The sequence below is a fragment of the Microcebus murinus genome, chromosome 7 (genome assembly GCF_040939455.1).
Source record: "Microcebus murinus isolate Inina chromosome 7, M.murinus_Inina_mat1.0, whole genome shotgun sequence".
Classification (NCBI taxonomy): domain Eukaryota; kingdom Metazoa; phylum Chordata; class Mammalia; order Primates; family Cheirogaleidae; genus Microcebus; species Microcebus murinus.
This window is the reverse complement of record NC_134110.1, coordinates 89499548-89517809: the sequence shown is the minus strand read 5'-3', so window position 1 is coordinate 89517809 and position 18262 is coordinate 89499548. Positions and strand designations below refer to the sequence as shown.

The window sequence follows — 18262 nt, the reverse complement described above, 5'->3', positions numbered from 1 at the left end:
ATATAAAAATTATTTTCCTAACAATTTTTTTTCTGTCTCCGTCATTACCCCATATTCCTGCAGAGAATTCACCTTTATCACTGCTTTTATATGCCTCCCTTCCCTTTAAAATCTCCTTCTGGTTACCCCTTTCACTCCTATTCTGTTATCAGTGCCAGTTTCCAACCTTAAACTCTTTCATCCTAACATTTGCAGAGTATCTTCACAGATATCCAATGTCAGAAAGCAGAAGATGAACTAGTTACAGCCCTAACATCTAAGAAACTCCTGAAACTTAGAGGCCTGATTAGAATACGTCCCAACTACCCTGTCCCCAAGAGACAAACAATGCTACCTTCAAGCCCAATCTCGCAACAATCCTGAATTCTTTGAAACTAAAAATAGCTCAGCTGTTGTCTCATCTGCCAGCAGATGGCCAGACTATTTTTAATTCAGGATTCTCGAGAGCAGGAATGGATCAGGCTAAGCTAAGGCAGCCTAGACTCCCTCACTCTGCAGAGAGCTGTAGTAGGGCAAGTAGCAAGAGGGCAACCTAGAGCTGTTCTAGCCCCTGGGCTTCACATTAGTTATAACAATGTGAGGGGCTTGGGGAGAGTTGGTTTCTTTGGGTTTTAAAACCATTCTTCAAAACAAAGTCTGACATAAGAAAATTTGAAAAAAGTTTTAAATGAGTCTGTATACCCCTTAAAGGTTCATTTATTTTTCTTTTGGTGAAAATAAAAGTTCTTTATATATAGTGTCTTGAGAATGGATTCTGTTTTTGTGATGTAAAATATCCCCTAATCTAGATGATGTTTCCTAAAAGTGATACTTTTTAGCAAAAAACAAATCATATTAAGAATACATGATACACTATAATGTCATGAGTATGATTTACAGAAAATCTATTTCTAATTGGCCATTATGGTGAAAGGTGCCTGAACTAATTCTGAATACCAATGCTCTGAAATCTACTCACATGCCAATAAAATGATTTTTCAAACAAAAAAAAATTAAAAGTTTTACATGGTATATACATTTTCTTGTTTACTATCTATCTCCCTTCAGCTCCATGGTAGGTACTCAATAAATGTTTGAGAGGAGAATGAATACATGCAGGCATATTTAGAAGGGTTATAAAAACACTCATAAAATGCATCTGTAACTCTACCATGAAACTCCCACCCACTCACAATCTATAGACCCAGGATGACCAAATCAGTACATTCCAGTTTCCTTTCCCATCCTGCTTGATGGCCACACAGATTATCAAGGGACCAAGTGGACTTGACCCAGTCTCAATAGTGAAGAGAAGGGAGATCTATAATAGTTTCCAGGGACAACACATATTAAGGGATACTATCTTCCTGCAAGATATCATACTGCAAAAATGAAATGGGTTACCTTATCAACTTATGTTTGGCAATACTGTTGATGGACAACTAAAGGGAAGAAATAAAGTTCACCAGGGATTAGCTACCACAAGATTGCTGAGATTTTGCTTTGTAGGAGGCTAAACGTCACTGTTATGAAATGTGGAAAAAAGTAAAGAAAGTACTCTGGTGCCTAGCCTCTGCCTGAGCAGTCACATTCCTCATAATAAGCTTCTACTAAATATATGGAAGGGGTAAAAAGGCAAAAACTGGTAAAATCTGGAACAGACAACACTGATACAACTGGCAAACACAGCACCAAGTAATTCCTACCTCTAGAAATGGCAAGGACCACTTAGAGAGCTATAAGCCCTCTAAAGATGGCACTCAAGCGTAGCAGGAATAATCAATGCACAAGTTAACAGAACAGTACATTCACATTCATGGCACATTAGAGGGAATGTGATCATACAATCATTAAGTTCAATATCCTAGTTTTACAGAGAAGGAACTTAAGGCCCAGAGACTTGCTTAATAATGCAGATAATATAACAGAACTGGGATTTAAACCCAGGATCCCAGACTCTCCATCCAGCGAGCTCTTCATTAAAACATGCTTACTTATGTTACAATTTTGGAGAGGAAACTATATATACACACACAAAGCACTTAATTTCTTCAGTTTGACACTTATAGTTCATTATATTAAAAATGTATTCTAACCAAAAACGTTTGTATCCCTATAATATTTTGAAATCAAATATATGTATGTACATTCTAATGTGGAAAATCTGAACTGTCAAAAACTAAAACTTTAATTTGAATCACTTGAGTTCTTTACCCTGCAAGTTAGTCATAAACCTACATATAACTATTCTTTTAAAAATCTTAAAATCCCTTTCTCCCTGATCTCCCACCCCAATTTAATAATTATTCCTTTTAGGACCCAGATATAATTTCAGTTTTTACCACTAAAACACTCTTCTCATACACCTGGAACAGTCTTTCGTTAGCTACAACAAAATAGAAACTTTATCCACGAAGATGACAAAAAAATAAACTCAAGCCCATTATTCTAAAGAGACAAAATTTTGAAGGTGAAATTTCTTCCATAATGTTTTTCACATCACCAATTTTAAGGAAATAACTATACAGATATTATAGCAAGTTAAACAGTAGCCTTACATTTATTTCAATAACTAAACGCTAATTTTAAGCTGTCATGAAGCCTTTAATTTTAGCATACATTTAAGTCATGGATTTTTCTCCCTTTGAGAATGCTTTTTTCCAAAGCCCATTTAACAAGCTTCCTTTTCTTGCCAATTTGACCTAGTCTATTTCCAGTGCCATAAAATAAAGTGTAAGCATTAGGAATTCATCTTTGTGTTAAATGTCCTGGGCTCTCAAACTATTTCATCTTTGATGCAAGGAATAGATGTATCAGTGTTTCCTCTTTAACAATTCCTTATCTGCCTAAACTCCCTATAGGTATTGTTTGGATTTTCCCTGCTGCGGGCTTCATTATACTAGATCTATTCCGTCTGAACTATAAATCACAATTCAAGCTTGAGAGCAGCTGCCACTGTCCAGACATGTGGCTGGTGGGTGTCATTGTCTTTTTCATTTTCCTCATTTCAACCCCTCCCTTCCCCTGTCACCTGAAGCCAGTTTATCTAAAGGTTATTTCCTTCCCCGTTTTTTATATCACCACCCCCACCCCTTAACCATTGGTCTTGTTCTTCCAGGTCAGCCCAGTCAGATACATTACTCTATGTTTTTCCTGTGGCGGAGGCGGAGAGATGTCAGAACGGGCTGCACCTCTTGCAAACCCTTTCTCAAGACTGTCAACAAGGGAACAACTTCAGCCTATCTTCCCAAAGTATCACACCAAAGAATAAAGTTATTGTAATTACGATATGGAACCCCTTCCCACGCCCAGTCTTGACATATCGGCCCCACCTCAATTTCCAAGCTAATAAACAACAGCTCATCTTCCGCTTCATCACAAAGGGTGGTATCCTGACCACACCGCAAGGTCCGCTCACATCCATCCCTGGAACCCAGGTGCCCCGCGATCCTAAGCCCCAATGCGGTCCCGGAGCCCAGCTAACTGCCCCTCCTCCTCTACCTCGCCTCTGCCCCACATACAGCCGAGTTACTGTCAACTCCAGCCAGACTGCAGAGAGCTCCGCGAGGGCCCCGTGAGGTCAGCGACGCTGGCCTAGGGCGAGCTCCCAGGCGACCCACCTCCTGCGGGCCGCCCCCGCCCCCCATCCCCGGGCCTCCTCCCCGCTCACCTAACGCCACCTCGCAAGCTTTGCGCAGCTGGGAGTGATGCGCCTTCTTCACTTCCTTGTCGGCCAAAATCTTCTCCAGGGCCCGGGTCAGGAACATGTTCTTCGTCTTCTTCCCCTCATACATGGACGCAAAGAAGGAGGCGGCGGCTCGTCCGACCCGCAGCTCCCAACGGCTGGAGGGGAGGAGGAGGAGGGGGAGGAAGAGAAGAGAAAAAGGAGAGGGGGTGGAAGTGGGGGAGAGGAGGCGTGGAGGGCAGCGACAGGATCAGAAAGGGGCGGGCGAGCGGGACCAGTCGTGGTACCGGCAAGGGGCGTCGAGGTCCTCGCCACCCCCGAGAAGCCGCCCCTCGAGGGCCGCGCCCGCCGCGCCTCCGCTTCTAGACCTGGCCTGGGGATCCCTTCCTGGCCGCCCCCCTCACTCGTCCCTCCGGCCCGGCGGCGGTGAGGGAGCCCGGCCCAGGCGGCCGTCTGGCAGGGGCCAAGGGACTAGGCGGCGGCGGCGGCAGCTCAGAGGCCCGGCGAGAGCAGGGCTGCCCTGGCTACTGTGGGGATTAGCACCCGCCGCGGCCGCTGCCTGGCCTCCATCACCGCCGACCTGCCCCGGCCGCCATGTTGGGAGGAAACGACGCGTCACGCAGCGGCCAAACGGCTGCAGAGGAGGAAGCGGCGGCGGCGGCGGCGGCGCTGCCTGCCCAGAGCTGCCGCGGCGCCGGGAGGCTGGGGGCGGAGGGCGGCGCGGGAGGAGCGGCCCGAGATGCGGCGCTACGGCGGCCCGGCGGGGCCTCGCCGCTTCCTGCGTTCGCCTGCAGGGCGGCGCGGGGCGTGGCGGGCGTCCTGCGGCGCCACGCGGGGCACTTCGGGGCTCCTGTGGGCCACCCTGCTGCGGGCCCCGGTAGCCCCGGACACCATACTCCCGCCGAGTGAACAGAACTCCTGGCTACGCTGCCCCCTTTTTCCAACTTTCTGGTGGGAGTGCAGTCCTTTCCGTTCAGGGGTCACAGGAACTCCCTCATCGCCCGTTCCCAGCCGCACTGGTGTCCACCAGCCGCGCTCGACTCCAAAATTCGCTCCCTGGTGCACGACACTGCTACCCAGGACCGTGCTCTCCGACTACCTCAGGGAGGATTCTCATTTGGGAAAAGTAAGCCAAAACCAACTGACAAGGATTCAGAAATATTTCACTTTTCCATCTATCTGTAGGGTAAATCAAACTCTAGATTTCAGGTCCTTTCTGAATTGACTCTGAAGTTAAGGTAAATGCATCAGAGCGAGATCCTGTGTTTCTGTGCCTTTAATATTAAGATTCAGTCCAGGACATGTAAAATGTAAACGGTTTCAGAATGGAAAAGCTTTAAGAACAAACTAACACACAGGTGACCATGTATGTGCTTTAACACGAGAGTAGAATTCAAATTTCTGCAGTGTTTCCTTCTGAGCAGAAAATTATAAAGAATAGCATAAAAATATAAGCAAACAATTTACGAGGTGATCTAGGGGCATGTCTCCAATTTCCAATCTACTGTGTGGCTCCATCCACACCGGGTCCCTAAAGGTTAGGATATGTCTTTCACTATTGTTAGATTACCTTGACAATGGACTTGTCCTAATACAACCATCCAAACCTAAGGAGAAGCTGTGAAGTGACAAAATTTGGAACAGGCTAAAAACCATAGGAAATAAAAAGTGGAAATCCTGAAGTGACCCTGAATTAAAGTGGACAAATAGATTAATTTTTTAAAATTTTAATGTCCTGAGAAAACATCCAAAAGTTTATTAATTTCATTTTAAAGAGTATCTCTAGATTCCTAGAAATTAGAAATTCAATATACCAGATCAGATGTAATATTGATTTCCATGTACACTCTAATAGATTATAAACTTTTTGAAAGCAAGCTCCATTTCTAATTTATCTTTGTTTCTTCATAATGCGAGTATTGTGTAAGGTACTATTAAAGGAACTAGCTGATCACCAAATCCATTTACTTTTCCTCCTTAATACAGAGGTGCATTGCATTCCCCGGCCTCCCTTGAAGTTAGGTGTAGCCATCAGGCTTAACCCATTAAAGACAAACAAACAAAACAAGCAATCTTCCATACTCTTTCCACTTCTATGGCCACATGCTGAAGATGGCATAAACACAAGTTAGAAGGCGTCCCTGAGTCCCTGGATTGCTCTTGAAGGAGAACCATCCACCCATTAGAAATACCTGTTTTAGAATTTACATGAACAAAGTAAATTCTTCAGTTATGTTTAGCAGCCAGCTTTATCCTAAGCAACATGCTTGGGATCATTAATGAGCAATACAGACAGAGATCCCTACCTTGGAGGAGTTCACAGTCGACCTCACAGCAGATATCACAATCTGTAATCATCTTGTATGCTTGCTGGCACATTCATTGGTTTTATGTTTCCCTCATAGGAACTGGGACTTCATCTGTCTATTCACTTCTATATGCCCAGTATCTACTATATTGCTGGCATAGAGATGGCCTTTGCTATAATAAACTTGCTGAGTAGAAACTTGGATAAATGAAAGATGCTGGGCTAATTAAATATATAGTAGAGAAAGAAATATTAAATATATCACTAGTGAATATATAATTACAAATGTGTTAAGCATGATTAAAAAATAGAGTGTTGTGAGGTATCTACTGTAGGTTATGGATTCAGGAATGGCTTCTCTGAAGAAGTAATGTTTAAATTGAGCCCTGAAGGAAGAGTAGACATTAGTCAAACTAAGTCATGAAGAACTTCCCAGGCAAAGTCTCTTGGGGTGGTGGGAAGCTTGGCAAGTTTTAGGATACAAGGAAATGTGGCTGAAAGTTAGGAACAAGAGGAAATGGTATTAGTAAGGATGAAGAGGGAGCCAGGAACCAGATCATACAGAACCTTGTAGGCCATGTTAAGGGTTTGTGATTTCATCGTAATAACAATGGAAACCCACTGAAGGGTTTTAAGTAGGGGATAAAGTGATCAGATTGGTGATTTTAAAATAATTCCTCTGTTTTGTGAAGAATGGATTGGAGGGGGACAAGCAAGGATGTAAGCAGAACAATGAGAAATTGATTACAGCATGCAGGGTGACCTGGGCTGGGGTCCAGGGTAACCAGGCAGGATTGTAGAGATCAAGCCCTGCACCAGGGAGGAAGTGAGGCTGAAATCAGGCCCCAGCATCTGTCCAAGAGAAGGAACAGATGCTAATTTGCATAAAAGTTAGATAGGCCAGGGGAGGCAGTGGTGGCAGTGGAGATAGAGCAAAGTAGACAGATTTGAGAATACTTTGATGGTGTAAGGGACAGAAGTTAATGAATTGGAGTGAAGGTAAGAGAGAGAGGTCACAAATGCCAGGGTTCTGATAGGAGACAGTGAATACGTAAAATGCCACCCTGTGGAGATAGGCTGGATTAGAAGATTTGAGGATGGGTGTGCAGTTTTCAGTTTTAGACAAATCAACTCCCCTGGGACATGACATAAACCTTCTAGAAGGAATGATTTCTACCTTTGTTTCTCTTAGAGGACAATTCATCCTCCTCCCTTGCTAAGTTTAGAACTTCACCCAAAATGTGGTGGTGATTTGGAGTGAGGTAGAGTATGGTGGGAGTAGTCTTGGGAGGTGGGCTCTCCTACCCACTTAAGATTAAAGATTCTGATCTGGAGCAAGATTAGGGTAAGCCTCTAGAATAAAGCTGATATTCTTGGAAGAAAAGAAGAAAGATAATATTTTCAGTCTTTCATTGACAAGTACATGGGGGTGCCAAGCTCACAATTTTTACATGAAATTGTGAATATATTTCCCTGTACATGATTCCTTTTACTTATTATTATTAATGTTATTTGGTGCTTATACAACTATTTAAATAAATCCATTCTCAGTATTCCCTTGCATTTGACTCCTGCAGTTTTCAAACCAAATTCCATTTCTGAATTTGTAAAATGCCTATCATCCTCTAAATTTTAAAATGTTTTTCTGATATATAATTGCTTTCTTGAGTCCATTTTGCCTCTCAATTTGAAATCTCACCTTTCTATCACCTAATTAGCCCTCATCATTTTCCCATTTTTTTTCATAACTTTGCTGTATACTGGCTGCTTTGGCTTTTCCCACTTTGCTTCCAAAGAACCAAATAATATCTAAAAGACTTTGATCTGGGTTTGAGTGCCTTTGTTGGTATGGCTTTATCATTGTCCTTTTAAATATAGGTATGAATTCAGTGTAACATAAAAATTAAAATATTAATAAAATTTTAATGCTGAGTATATTTGATTGATGTTAAAAGCTAATATTAGTTAACATCAAAAAATAGCATCATGTTCACTTAACTTAAGAAAACTAAAATGCCTCTAGTAGTCTCTCACATGATCTCACTAGTAATTCTTTTAGCTATCAAAACATTCCCTAATATGACCCTTGACTTTTGTAGGGGCAGGAAAAAAATTATTTCCTCTACCCATCTTAAGTTCATTGGCTGAGGCCCTGCAAATTAGAGTGACAAAAGACAGATTAGCAAGAGAAAAAGCAAACATTTATTAACATGTGCATGGCATATACCCACTGGGAGTACTCAGTGATGAGTAATTCAAAGGGGTGGTTAGAACTTGGGTTTATATAGCATCTTAACAAAAGAACAATAAATTTTTAGAGAAAAAGGACTTTGAGTTTCCAAAGTAGCAAATATATTTAAATATATGGGAGAACTAGTAGAAGATGAAGGCTAGTTAGTAAACTTTGTTATGTAGCTTCCTCTGATGGGTCTCCAGGCTGATAAGGGTCCAGAGTGGTCTCCAGTGACCAACTTCTCTCTTTGCTGGTAGAGGGGACGGGGAGCAAACTTATGTCCTGATTTTAGGCAAATAGGGGGAGGGCAGAGAGCTTTGCTTTTATCTGCTTTTAAATTGCCTTTAGTTCAAAATAATAAACCAAATTGGCATGTTGTGGGGTGGCATATTCTGCTATCCCCTACTTTCCAACTAATTTCTCCACAGTAATGGTAATAGTTAATATTTATATAAAACTTATTATAAGCCAGGGACAACAACCCAAATAAAGAAGGTTCCATTATTGTCCCTAACTTATAGATGAAGAAACAAGACAGAGAATTTAGTTAACACGCCCAAGTCATACAACTAATAGGTGGTAGAGTCAGGATTACAATTTGGAAAGCCCAAAGCCTATACCCTGGCCTAAACAACTAAGCTACACTGCACCTCTGTAACAGTTTAGTCTCTCTTTTATGGTAACTTCCCACTCCCTTCTCCCCTGATATACACATGTGGGCACTCAGGTTCCAACCCATTCCCTTCTCCAAATCCCCCTCCTTCCTTCTTTCTATCCCCAAGAAATATATCCATATACACACCAAGTTTATCCACACCTGCATGCCTATGTTTGTTTTTTTCAGCAATCCGGAGCCCTCACTGCCACCTTTCTTTTATTTGTTCTACCTAAAGACTTTCCAACCTTCAAAGCCTCTTTGAAATTCCATCCCCTCCTAAAGGTTTTCTTACTTCTACCTCCAGCAACACTATTACTCCCCTTCACTGTCTTCTTACTGCATCAGTCCACCTCACACTTCACACCTAACTGTATATTCACAGTAGTGTTCAATCAGACTAAATTTTTGAAGACCAGGCATACAAGGAAAAAATAAGTCAGGCAACTTAGTAAAAGATGAGAAACATTGATTACATAGAAACATAATCAGTTTTGCTGAGACCATACTAATGGCATGACTAATAGAAGAAAAGCCATCTCCAAAATAAATCAAGTGTGCTTTCTTGCTTTTTTATGTGAAGAGGCTTGTAAGCTAATTTGATATTCTGCTTTTAGCAGTCCTTTTGTTTTCATCTTATTTATTAAGGAGATAAATAAATGTGTCTTTAAACTTACAGATTCTGCTCATTCTCATGCAGGAAAAGTATCAATTCATTAGACAGGGCAGACAAGAGGGTGAGCATGGTAGATTGAAGAATTTGATTTGCAAAGAAAAGATAGGAAAAAACAAATTTTTATTGAATAAGAGACTATAAGATGGTATTTGATAATCAGAGAGAATGTTCCAAAAAGTTAGAGTGTGTTTGGGAAAAAATTACAAATCTAGAGCCAGAAGTTGGAAGTAATAGAATTTTCCATGAATTTTAAACCATCTAGTGCTAATGTTTTACAGAATAATAAAATTGAAAGCATAAGCTCTTAAATTTTCTTAGAGTATTTAAGTTATGCGATTCTCTAGGGAGGTGACAGTACTTACTTTCAATCTACAGTACTATTCTCTACCTTCTATAAACATTGTAATTTTTCCTGTAAAGTTACACTAATGATAGCTATTATTTATGAGGTATTTACTGTGTATGAAGCCCTTGGTAAGCATTAAGTCATTTAATCCTTATGTAATTCAGTGATATATGTATCATTATTATTTTTATTATTCCTGTTTTATAGATGAGAAAGGTTAGAGAAGTTACATCAATTGCCCACGGTTACAGTGTCGCAGAACTAAATATAAGCTCTTTAAGCATTGTTCTGTTCTATTTCTTTCTTCTTAGTTACATATTTGTAAATATCCATTTGAAAATGCCTTTTCACCAATATTATGCTGTAATTATTTTAAGGCAGGACCACATCTTCTTTTTAAACAACTAGTATATTGAACTGAGTGTTAAATAATGATGACTAATTAAGTGGACATTAATCTTTCTGATGACATTGGGTTTTTCATAAAAATGGAATTTTTTTTAAATCAAAAGCCTACCTTTTGAGCCAGTGTGGTCACTCATGCCTGTAATCTTAGAAACTCTGGAGGCTGAGGCTGGAGGATACCTTGAGGACAGCAGTTAAAGACCAGTTTAAACAACATAGTGAGACCTTGTCTCTAAGAAAAAATTTAAAAAATAAATTAGCTGGACATGGTGGTGTGTACCTGTAGTCCCGCAACATGGGAGGTTTAGACAGGAGAATCGCTTGAGCCTAGGAGTTCTAAGAGTTGGAGGCCACAGTGAACTATGATTGCACCACTGCACTCCAGCCTGGAAGACAGACTGAGACCCTCTCTCTTAAAAAAAAAAAAAAAAAAAGGAGCCTGCCTTTTAAAGAAAATGAATTTATAGTTTAAAACTTTCTAGAAAAAGGAATTTCTAGGCTAGGAGGGTTTCAATAGTAGATCCTATCAAATATTTAAAGAAAAAATAATACCAATATCACCTCTTTAAAAAAAAAAAAAAAGGGAACACTTCTCAGCTCATTGGATAAGGTCAGCACAACCCTGAAAACCAAAACTATATAAAAACAGTATAAAAAGAAAACTACAGACCTCCATCTTTTATGAATATAGATGCAAAGATCCTCCATGAAATATTAGCAAATCAAATTCAGCAATATGCAAAAAAGAATGATATACCACAACCAACAGGGGGTTCACTCTGGGAATGCAAACTGGTTCCATTTTAGAAAAGCAAGTAATATAATTGCCTATACTAACAGACTAATAATGAAAAACTACATGATCATATCATTGAATGCAGAAAAAGCATTTGACAAAATTCAACATCCATTCATATTAAAAACTCTCAGTAGACACCCTTCCTGATAAAGGACATCTTCAAAAAGATGTCCAACTTCGTATAGCCAACATTGTACTTAATGCCAAAAAAATGACCACTAAGAATGGAAACAAGACAAGGATGTCTATTCTTATGACTCCTACTCAACATCATCCTGCAGTCCTAGCCAATATAATAATGCAAGGAAAAGAAATAAAAGGCACACAGATTGGAATGGAAGAAACAAACTGTCCTATTCACACTCAACACAAATGTCTATGTAGAAAATCCCGGGGAATCTTTACCTCCTAGAACTTACAATTGAGTTTAACAAGATCACAGGATACAAAGTCAATGCATAAAAATAAATTCTATTTTTATATTTTATCAATGTACAATTGAAAACCAAAATCTTAAAAATTCCATTTACAAGATAACCAAAAAATGAAATACTTGGTTACAAATCTAACAAAACATATTCAAGATCCATACAGCAAAAATAACAAAATGCTGATGAATGAAATCAAAGAAGACCTAAATAAATGGATAGACAAATGTTCATGGATTGGAAGACATTATAAAGATGTCAATTGACTTGTAGGGTTAGCACAGTTCCAATCCTATAGTTAAAGACAAGCCAATTCTTAAATTTATATGAAAGACAAGATAACAAGAATAGTCATAAGGACTTTATAAAAGAATAATAAAATTAGAGGAATCACAATATCCAATATTAAGACAATATACAGTGTTGATAATCAGGATAGTATAATATTGGCTAGGGGATAGACACAGATCACAGAAAAGAATAGAAAGTCCTGATATAGACCCATAGAAATATAGCCTATTGATTTTTGACAAGAGTGCAAAGGCAATTCAGTGAAGAATATCAAGAAATGGTGTTGAAACAATTAGACATCCATATGTGAAAAAAAGCAATATAAATGTCATACTTTATACAAAAATTAACTCAAAATATATCATAGATCTAAATGTAAAATGTAAAGCTATAAAACTTGCAGAAATAAATAGGAGAAAATCTTCATGATTTTGGATTATGCAAAAAGTTCTTGACCTAATATCAAAGCATGATCCATAAAAGAAAAACAATTATTAATCGGACTTCACAAAATTTAAACTTTTGCTTTGTAAAACTGGTAAGAACAAAAAAGAGAGGAAATTTTGAAAATTACACATTTGACAAATGACTCGTATTTAGAGTACATATTTTTAAAATTCCCAAAAATCAACAGTGAAAAAACCAAACAACCCTATTAAAAAATTGGTTGTATACTTGAAGAGATACTTCACTAAAAAGGATGTACAATGGTAAACAAGCATAAGAAAAGATGTTCAACATCATTACTTATTAAGGAAATGCAAATTAAAACCACAATGAGATACTACTACATATGAATTAGAATGGTCAAAATAAAAAATACTGACAATATCAAGTGCCAGAGAGGGTAAAGATCCATCTGAACTCTCATACATTACTGGCAGAAATGCAAAATGGTACAGCAACTCTGGAAAACAGTTTGGTAGTTGCTTATAAAGTTAAAGGAACACTTAACATGTGACCCTGCATTTCTACTCTTGGATATTTACCCTAAGGAAATTATAACTTATATTCACACAAAAGCTTGCACATATGTTTATAGCAACTCCATTCACACTTACTGAAAACTGGAAGCAACTCAAATTTTGTCTTTCACTGGGTAAATGATAAGCTGATACATCTATATACTGTAATAGGACTCACAATACAAAAGAACAAATTATTGATACATGCAACAACTTGGATGAATCTCAAAAGCAGTATGCTGAGTGAAAGAAGACAATCCCAAAAAGTTTTACACCACATTATTCATTTCTGTGACATTCTTGAGAAGACAAAAACTACAGAGATGAAAACATCAGTGGTTATCAGCTATCATATGTGAAGGTAGGAGACGTCTAGAAAGGGATAGCTCAAGGTAATTTTAGGGGGTGATGGACATGTTCTGTATTCTGACTATGGTGGGTTATGTGACTCTACATACATGTGTTAAAATTCATAGAACTATTCACAGAACAAGTCAGTTTTACTCTGACATATGTATTTTTTAAACTCTACTTTCAATACCATCAAATCTCAATTTTACCTCTATGAGACTACTAAGTCATAACCCACTGGATATAAGGTAAAGAGATGATTAATTCTAGAGATTTTTCTTCCATAATTGAAAATAACCATAGGTTTGATACATCAAGCAGTAGAAAATTATAAATAGTATTGGGGGGAGGAAAGTCTGGTTAGTGAAAAGGCTAAATCATCCACCTAGGTCATCGATTGAATTTTCTAGATAATTATGCACAATTCCACTCATCTATAAGCAAGCAAGACTCTTAAAGTGCATAAATGATTTCAGTTCAATAAGTTACATTTTTTAGAACTCTCCAGTAACACATACTTTCAAAGCTCTTTTTGATGACTTACCACTGTTTCAACCTGAAAGAGTTTCTGTAATTTCCTAACACACCATTCAGAATCCCAAGGGAATCCTTACATGCTGGAAGAAGTCAACATTGTTTTCTTTTAAAATATCACCACTGATGTGTAGCTAACTGAAGTCTATTATTTTTTTTAACATTTAAGAAAATATTGAATTCATTATAGAAATAATAACAATTTAGTCTTTATCTGTGTATGAATATGTTTTCTCTGTGGCTGGAAAATTGGATTATAATTTGTTTTCATTTGCAGTTTTTACAGTTGTCAATTGCAACTCTGTATTAATTTAAAACTATGTATTGAGACTAGTTAAATGGTACATCCAGCTAGTGGAATACTAAGTAGTCATAATAAAGAATGAAGACACTTTTAATGTACTGGTATGGAATGATCTCTAATATATATTAGGTATGAAAAGCAAACTTCAGAATAGTGGGCATAATATGCTATCATTTATGCAAGAAAGGGAGAAATACACACACACACACACACACACATACACACACATAGATGCATGCATGTTTCCTTATAAGCCTTAGACTATCTCTGAAACAATACAGAAGAACTGGGGAATTAGGTGATTGTAATTTATCACAGAAGACCATTTTATATTTTTCACATATTGAACCCTATGAATGCTTTACCTATCACAAAAAGAAATTAAAATGTAAAGTTACCCCACTTTCTTTTTCAATAAAGAGTATGTACATATTTTTTTTAATTAATTGCCTGGGAAAAGAAGAAATAATAACTCAGGTTTCTTCTTGGAGTCCAATATTCTCATTCATTAGAAGTGTACAGAAGAATAAATTTCTCATTGTACACATTTGTCTAATTTTTCTCTTTTCTTCACAAGAATGCCTACAGTGTTCAAGATTCTTCAAATACTCTGATGCCTTGCTACTCAAAGTATTGTCTGGGGACCAGTAGCATGGGAGCTGGCCAGAAATACAGAATCTTTGTGTCCTACCCAAGACCTGCAGAATCAAAATCAGCACTTTAATAAGATCTCCCCAGGGGATTTATATGCACTTCAAAGTGTGAGAAGTACTACACCAGTGGGCAGAATGGAGTTGGGTGAAGACAGTGCCAGAGCCCTAGAATATCAGGCAAATTGATGGTCCTTCAGGGCAGAGAGCAGAAGGGCACTAAGCAGGCATCCATGAAGATTGTGAAGAACCAATGAGAATCTTAGAAATCCCCTAGAACCTGAGGTCAAAGGGAAATCCTAGCTCCTGAGTACAAATAAAAATGTAATATATTTTCTGTAAATCTATAAATAACCCAATAATATGAACAAATCCATCATTGGTGGCCCACAAAAAGATACAACCATTAGCTGTCTCAAAAGCCAAATCATAAATAGAGTGAAACTCTTGATAAGCATCTACCCACTTTCAATCAAGTCTCTTGGTTTCAGCCCTTTCCCCCATCCCACTACCATTTACCCAACAGTAAGAATGCTTCTTCTAAAATGGAAGTCAAATTGTATCACTTCTGGGTGCTACATCCTTCAATGGTGCTATGGTTTGAATATGTGCTCCAAAATCCATGTGTTGGGTACTTAATCCCCAGTCCAACTGTGTTGGAAGGTGGGGCCTACTAAGAGGTGGCAGAGCCCTCATGAATGAATTCATGTCATCATTGTGAGAGTGGACTACTTATTGCAGGAGTAGGCTCATTATAAAAGTGAGTTTGGCCTCCGTTTGCTCTTTTGCTCTCTTTCACGCTGCGCTCTCTTGCCCTTCTGCCTTCCGCCATGGGATGACACAGTAAGAAGGCCCTCAATAGGTGCCAGCACCATGCTCTTGGACTTCACAATCTCCAGGACTGTAAGAAATAAATTTCTTTTCTTTGTAAATTACCCAGTCTGTGGGGTTCTGGTATGGCAACACAAAGTGGACTAAGACAAATGGCTTCTTATTTTACTTGGAATAAGAGCCAGAGCCCTAACATGCACCTACAAGGCTCTACACAACACACACACCACCACCACCACCACCACCCCATGGTCACTCAACTGCTACCACTCTCTCCCTGGCTTGCTCAGCTCTGGCCACACTGGCTTCCTTGCTATTTCCTGAACAAAAAGGATGATCTGCTTCCAGATCTTTGCACCTGTTCCCTCTGCCCAGGATGCCATTCCTCCAGATAAGCCAAGGATTACTTCCTTCAGCTTTTTGCTCAAGCATCATCTTATAAGCAAGGTCTTCCTTGACCACCCTACGTATAATACCCACTCCCCATTCTCTATCCTCCTTACTCTGCTTTTTTTCCCCCATCACTTATCATTGTTGTGTACACTATTATTTTTATTTTTTGGTTTGCTTTTTCCCTCTAGAACAGTGGTCCCCAACCTTTTTGGTACCAGTTTTCATGGAGGACAATTTGTCCACAGACCAGGGAGGAGGGTTTCAGGATGATTCAAGCACATTACATTTATCGTGTACTTTATTTCTATTATTATTACATTGTAATATGTAATGAAATAATTATTCAATTCAACATAGGTTGGGGACCCCTGCATATAAGCACTTCAAAGGCTAGAGCTTTATTTTGGGTATTGTCATAGCTCTAGTGCCCAAAAAGAGGGATAGTGAATGAATGAATAGGAAAACAAATTATCCTGCCTTAATTTGTACTGCTATAACAAAATACTGTCGACTGGGTAGCTTAAACAATAGAAATTTATTTCTCAGAGATCTGGAGCTTGGGAAGTTCACAACCAAGGTGCTGGCTGATTTGGTTTCTAGTGAAGACTCTCCTCCTGGCTGTCAGACACCTTCTCCCTGTGTCCTCACATGGCCTCTCTTCAGTCACACTCATGAAGAGAAAGATTTCTCTCTTTCCTCCTCTTCTTACAAGGCTGCCAATCCCATTGGGTTAGGACCCCATTCATATGATCACCTTTAACCTTTTTTACCTCCTAAAAACCCTATCTCCAAATACACATTGGAAGTTAGGGCTTCAGCTTTTAAATTTGGGGGGTGCAGGGACACAATTCAGTTCATAGCAAATCTCATAACCAGCTCACCTGTGTCATCACCAAAGAAATTCTCCCTTCAGGCTGCATTTCCTTTTTAGTTTTCATCTCATTCAAGGCTGTGTTTGGTACTTAACATTATTTCCCCTGAACAAAAATGCTGCAGCCAGGGGTTGTGTCATTCAGTATGATTTGTCCCGGGGCACATCCAAGGAGTGCTCTGGACAAGGGGAGGTGGGAGCTTGCACTAGGTCTCTCACAGGCCATGGTCAGCTTTCCTGAATACATACATTTTTAAATATTGGGGAAAAAAGAATTCAGGATGTTTGTCACAATTACTGTTCAGTCCTTTGTCTTCCTTGATTTGGAACTTGAATGAAATGCCACTTTATAAAATATAAGGTAATTGCAGCCACTCTGAAACACTACACACATGTCCATACCATACGGCAGTGCAGAAATCCTTCCTGTTTGCTAACTGCCTGTGCAGTTGGGTAAGTATTAGGAACACCTTATAAAATAAATACAGTTTAGCAAACATAGCCCTGTTATAATACTGTGAATCTCCTCACTGTAGGAATTGATTTTCAACTCTGGTCACTAGAATTATCCATAGACTTGTTTCAACATACAGATACCCAGACTGACAAAACCTCTCTCTTTACCTGAACTCTAGCCAGGCTCCTCTGAACCCTCTCCTCAACTGGACCTCAGCCTTGGCCTATGGAAACTGCTGACTCTCAGCCACAAATTATTTTCTCTACCTCCTACCCCAACTACCATACACACACTAAGAGACTTAGACACTAGTATAGTGTCCAGTAGCTCAAGTGCACATCCTTAGCTCCAGCCGCCTTAAGTTCTGGCCTAAGGAAGTTCAATGCTATCCAGGGAATTTAGTTACTTTTTTTTCCAGCTAAAACCTGGTGATAGGTAGATAAGATCCTGGACCTCCTCTCAGAGCAGTTACTTTAGAAAACTTGCAATTATAAATCCTTTCTCTGACCCTTTGAAATGTAAATCTCCCACCCAGAACTGTCTTCTCAAGGACCTGAGAGCCATCTCTTTAAAATGTAAATATCCAAGAAGATAATTCTCACACTTGATCGTGTCCAGTGGAGAAGGGCCTAACCTTGGTGGATGCAGTGGTCTAACTTACACGCTACTTCTCATATCATGAAGATACCAGACATTTGTTTCTCCTCTGGATAGCGCCAATTAAGAAACCATCCAGATGGCCTAGTCCCGGATCAATGCCCCCTTCACACCCCTCAGCACCTTCCATCAGCACCACCCACCTTTAAAAAGTCTCCTGCCATCTGTGCCAGTGAAGTTCAGTGCAGTTCACACTGGACTCTATCCTGTTACAATAGTTCTTAAGGAATAGTATCTAAGGATTTTATCTATCCTTTAACTATCTGTTAACTATCCACTTTAACAAGTGTCCAGCTTCGTTTAGCTTGGACAAAACCAACCCCAGAGATTCTGTTTCAGTGGATCTGAGGTAGGGCCTAGATATTAAGATTTTTATAAAAACCTCCCAAAGAGTCTCCTGATGCAGAGTCAGAATTGAGAATAATGGCTTGCCAGTGTCCTCAA

General features: G+C 39.3%; 1 protein-coding gene across 1 annotated transcript in view; it reads right to left on the bottom strand.

Moving 5' to 3' along the window:
- The window catches only part of ARFGEF1 (ARF guanine nucleotide exchange factor 1), a 141527-nt gene extending 137240 nt beyond the window's left edge, over positions 1-4287 (bottom strand). The window contains exon 1 of the mRNA XM_020288828.2: positions 3650-4287. Coding sequence (XP_020144417.1) covers positions 3650-3773 — 124 coding nt within the window. The 5' untranslated portion in view covers positions 3774-4287. The remainder of the gene's footprint in view (positions 1-3649) is intronic.
- Between the last annotated feature and the right edge of the window lie 13975 nt (positions 4288-18262).